At 42.3% G+C, this 4,279-nt stretch overlaps 1 protein-coding gene across 2 annotated transcripts; it reads right to left on the reverse strand.

Moving 5' to 3' along the window:
- Positions 1–250: 250 nt before the first annotated feature.
- On the reverse strand, positions 251–3,977 carry LOC139241119 (homeobox protein Hox-C6a-like). 2 transcript variants are annotated; one of them, XM_070869814.1, is made up of 2 exons: positions 3,599–3,977; positions 251–578 (listed from the first exon to the last, which is right to left on the reverse strand). In XM_070869814.1, the coding sequence occupies exons 1-2, from the start codon at positions 3,975–3,977 to the stop codon at positions 313–315; spliced, it is 645 nt and encodes a 214-aa protein (XP_070725915.1). In that variant the 3' UTR covers positions 251–312. The 2 variants fall into 2 exon arrangements, with proteins under 2 accessions (XP_070725915.1, XP_070725914.1); XM_070869813.1 differs by having other exon boundaries at positions 3,596–3,977.
- Between the last annotated feature and the right edge of the window lie 302 nt (positions 3,978–4,279).

Below are 4,279 nucleotides of genomic sequence, written 5' to 3' on the forward strand. Positions count from 1 at the left end.
AGCTTCTATACAGCCAAGCATAAATTAAATGTCTCTTTCGCTCGCCCTTGTCAATTCCTCGCGCTCTCTCTCTCTCTCTCTCATAGCAGCAAAGTTCAGATAGATCCGGAAGGTGATCTAATTTAAATTACTACACAGGTCACAGGGGGTGAATTAACCCCATGTTTTCGTTTTATTTATTTTTTGAAATGTGGCTGGGGAGGGGGAGTGGGGTAGATGCGAGGGATTTAGATAAAAAGGTGGGGGGTGGGGGGGAATGGATTTGTTTCCCTTTAAATTGGGAGTTGTGTCGAATCTATCGCTCGGCCTTGTTCATGCTTTCTCGCTCTCCTCCTGCCCCTCCTGGGAGGCAACGGAGGCGACGGGCAGAGGTGGGTTACTCTCCTTTTTCCATTTCATCCTCCTGTTTTGAAACCAGATTTTAATCTGGCGTTCCGTCAGGCAAAGCGCATTGGCGATCTCGATCCGCCTGCGCCGGGTCAGGTAGCGATTGAAGTGGAACTCTTTCTCCAGCTCCAGCGTCTGGTAGCGAGAGTATATCTGTCGTCCCCTCCTCCGGTCCGGCCCGTACCCAACTCCTGTGTAAATTCGCCCCGGGGCGGAGAGGGGGAGAGATGGGGGAGAGAGAGAGAGGGGGAGAGAGTGGGAGAGGGAGGGAGAGGGAGGGGGGAGAGGGGGAGAGAGAGGGAGAGAGAGAGAGGGAGGGAGAGAGGAAGAGGGAGGGGGAGAGGGAAAGGGAGAGAGAGGGGGAGAGAGGGAGAGGGAGAGGGAGAGGGAGGGGGGAGAGGGAGGGGGGGAGAGGGAGTGAGAGAGAGAGATGGAGGGGTGAGGGAAAGGGAGGGAGAGGGAAAGGGAGGGAGATGGGGAGAGGGAGGGGGAGCGGGGTGCGGGGAAGAGAAGGGGAGAAAAAAGGGAGAGAAGATGGAGGTGAAAATAGTTAATATATATATATATATCAAACCACCACTTCCAAAAATAACCCCCCCCTAAATAAATGTCAATGTGTTCATTAACCAGAAGCTGCAATAGTCAATCTTGTGTTCTGAATTAATTTCGATTCAAGTAATGTCACACTCGCTGCAGTGTGTTACTCAGACGAACGAATTTTTAAGGGAAGATTTACTGGCCGCCTCTTCTCCCTTTAAAAGAGAGAAATCCCCCAAAAAACCCAGAGGTGTCACGTGCATTTCAACCTCGCACAGCTCAAAGCAGCTGTGGGCCTGGGATGGGATGGTGTCTGAGCTTGTAAAGCACGACTAAACTGCATTTTATTGCGTCAATAGCACTTGTGAGAAGGACTGTAATCACATGTATAAATCTCTAATATATCTGTGTGTGTTTGTTTGTACATACTTAAGTCTCTCTCATATAATGTAGACATGTGACTATGTTTTTCTCCCTCTCTGTATATATAATTGTGTGTGTGTCTGCCTTTCTATATGTAGATATGTATGAATCATTTCTCACTCTATCTCACGTAATATATATGTGTATCTCTCACTCACATCTGTGTCTTTTTCTTTCATCGAATATAGGTAAATATGTACATCTCTCACACACAATAGAGCTAACTATGTCTTTCTCTCACATATAATATAGATATTTATGTCTATTTTTCCATCTCTATACATAAATGTTTGCATCTGCCTTACTTTATATATGTAAATATTTATGTATATTTTCTGGCTCTCACACAATGTACATATTTATATATATATATATCGCATACAAATGTGTCCTTTTCACCCTCATACAATGTAGATTACAATGTATCTATCTATCTCTGATACAATGTAGATTTTAATGTAGCTATCTATCTCTGACACAATGTAAATTATAAGGTATCTGTCTATCTCAGATACAATGTAGATTACAATGTATCTATCTCACATACAATGTCGATTGCAATGTATCTATCTCACATACAATGTAGATTACAATGTATCTATCTCACATACAATGTAGATTACAATGTATCTGTCTATCTCACATACAATGTAGATTACAATGTATCTGTCTATCTCTGATTCAATGCAGATTACAATGTATCTATCTCTCATACAATGTAGATTACAATGTATGTATCTATCTCTGATTCAATGTAGATTACAATGTATCTATCTCTTATACAATGTAGATTACAATGTATCTGTCTATCTCTGATTCAATGCAGATTACAATGTATCTATCTCTCATACAATGTAGATTACAATGTATCTATCTATCTCACATACAATGCAGATTACAATGTATCTATCTCTCATACAATGTAGATTATAATGTATCTATCTATCTCACATACAATGCAGATTACAATGTATCTATCTATCTCACATACAATGAAGATTACAATGTATCTATCTCTCACATACAATGTAGATTACAATGTATCTATCTCTCACATACAATGCAGATTACATTGTATCTATCTCACATAGAATGCAGATTACAATGTATCTACCTATCTCACATACAATGTAATTACAATGTATCTATCTCTCACATACAATGTAGATTACAATGTATCTATCTCACATACAATGCAGATTACAATGTATCTATCTATCTCACATACAATGCAGATTACAATGTATCTATCTATCTCATATACAATGTAGATTATATCTATCTCATATACAATGTAGATTACAATGTATCTATCTCTCACACACAATGTAGATTATAATGTATCTATCTATCTCACATACAATACAGATTACAATGTATCTATCTATCTCACATGCAATGTAGATTACAATGTATCTATCTATCTCACATGCAATGTTGATTACAATTTATCTATCTCTCACATAAAATAGATTATTATTTATCTACCTCTAATTTAGTGTTGATATCTGTGCCTGTTTCTCTCTCTCATATATATATGTGTGTGTGTGTGTGTTTGTGTATGTCTTTTGTCTCTCTGTGTATGGAGATATATTTAGATATTTTCTCGCTCTGTCACGTAATGTACATATTTTGCATCTCTCTCACAACTATACCTTTTCCTCTCTCTCTCATATATATATATATATATACATATCTCACACACAATGTAAATTATTGTGTCTCATTCTCTCTCTAATATAATGTAGATATTTATGTGCAGTTACCTCTCTTTCGCCCACACAATGTAGATACTAACGCCTGTATGTCTATGTCTAATTTTGATGCTTATGCCTGCTCATATATATGTGTCTGTGTGTGTGGTTGTATGTGTGTGTGTGTCCGAGTATGTGTTCATATGGAGATATATATGGATACCTTCTCGCTCTTTCTCACACAGTGTGTATATTTGTTGTGTATATATCTCACACACAATTGTGTGTGTCTCTCTGGCTCTAGTTATCTCGACCCAATTGTATGCGTCTCCCTAGTTCTAGTTATCTAGACCCAATTGTGTGTGTGTCTCTGGCTCTAGTTATCTAGACCCAATTGTGTGTGTGTCTCTGGCTCTAGTTATCTAGACCCAATTCTGTGTCTCTCTCTCTCCAGTTATCTGGACCCCAGGGGTTATATGTATTTTGTGGAATGTACAGCGGCTAGAAAACACACAACCCATTGCTCCCCAGAAAGCGCCCGGCGCTGTACTCACCGCTGTGGGAGTTCACTCGCTGCATCCACGGGTATATGGGGAAAGAGCTTTTGTCCTCCTCCGACCCTCGGCGGCTGTGGTCGTGTGTGGCGACGGCGGCAGGGTTCTCACACACCCCGCCCCGGCAGCTGGGCGCCAAATCTTTTTCCTGGTAGAAGGCGTTCGGGGCGTACTCGAAGGGCGCCCGGCCGGAGCCGAAAGCCACGGTGTCTTGCGCCGACGGGTAGTAGGGCGCCGGGTAGAGTCGGTTCTGGGACACCGTGGCCCCGTAGGCGGAGAAGTGGCGGACAGGATCGAAAGCGGTTCTGCCGAGGCTCGCCGGGCTGGGGAGCAAATCCTGACCTCCGCCGAGGTGGCAAGAATTGGCAAAATACGAATTCATTCCGCTGCAAGGCTACCGCGTGGGGTTACGGTTCCTTCGCTGCCCCCTCCCCGGCAGCCTCCCAGGCGCCCCCACCCCCAACCCCTTTATATATCGGCGTGCTTTCACTAACAATACATCTATAATTACTAGACTCCACTTTGAGAGAATGGTTTGAGAGGACAAGATTGTTTTAAGCAGAAATTTCGGTAGACCCAGAAGGCAACAAAAAAAAATTGACAATGTCACCTGACTGAATTCTGTCCAATAAGCAGTATCTGTGTGTATGTGTGTCTGTCAGGAAGGCGAGGGTGTGTGTGGGT

Source organism: Pristiophorus japonicus, chromosome Y (assembly GCF_044704955.1).
Source record: "Pristiophorus japonicus isolate sPriJap1 chromosome Y, sPriJap1.hap1, whole genome shotgun sequence".
NCBI lineage: Eukaryota > Metazoa > Chordata > Chondrichthyes > Pristiophoridae > Pristiophorus > Pristiophorus japonicus.

Coding starts and splice junctions, on each gene's coding strand:
- LOC139241119 (XM_070869813.1), bottom strand. CDS start 3,977: ATGAATTCGTATTTTGCCAATTCTTGCCACCTCGGCGGAGGTCAGGAT. Junction 579..3,595: donor GCGAGTGAACTCCCACAGCG/GTGAGTACAGCG, acceptor GAATTTACACAG/GAGTTGGGTACGGGCCGGAC.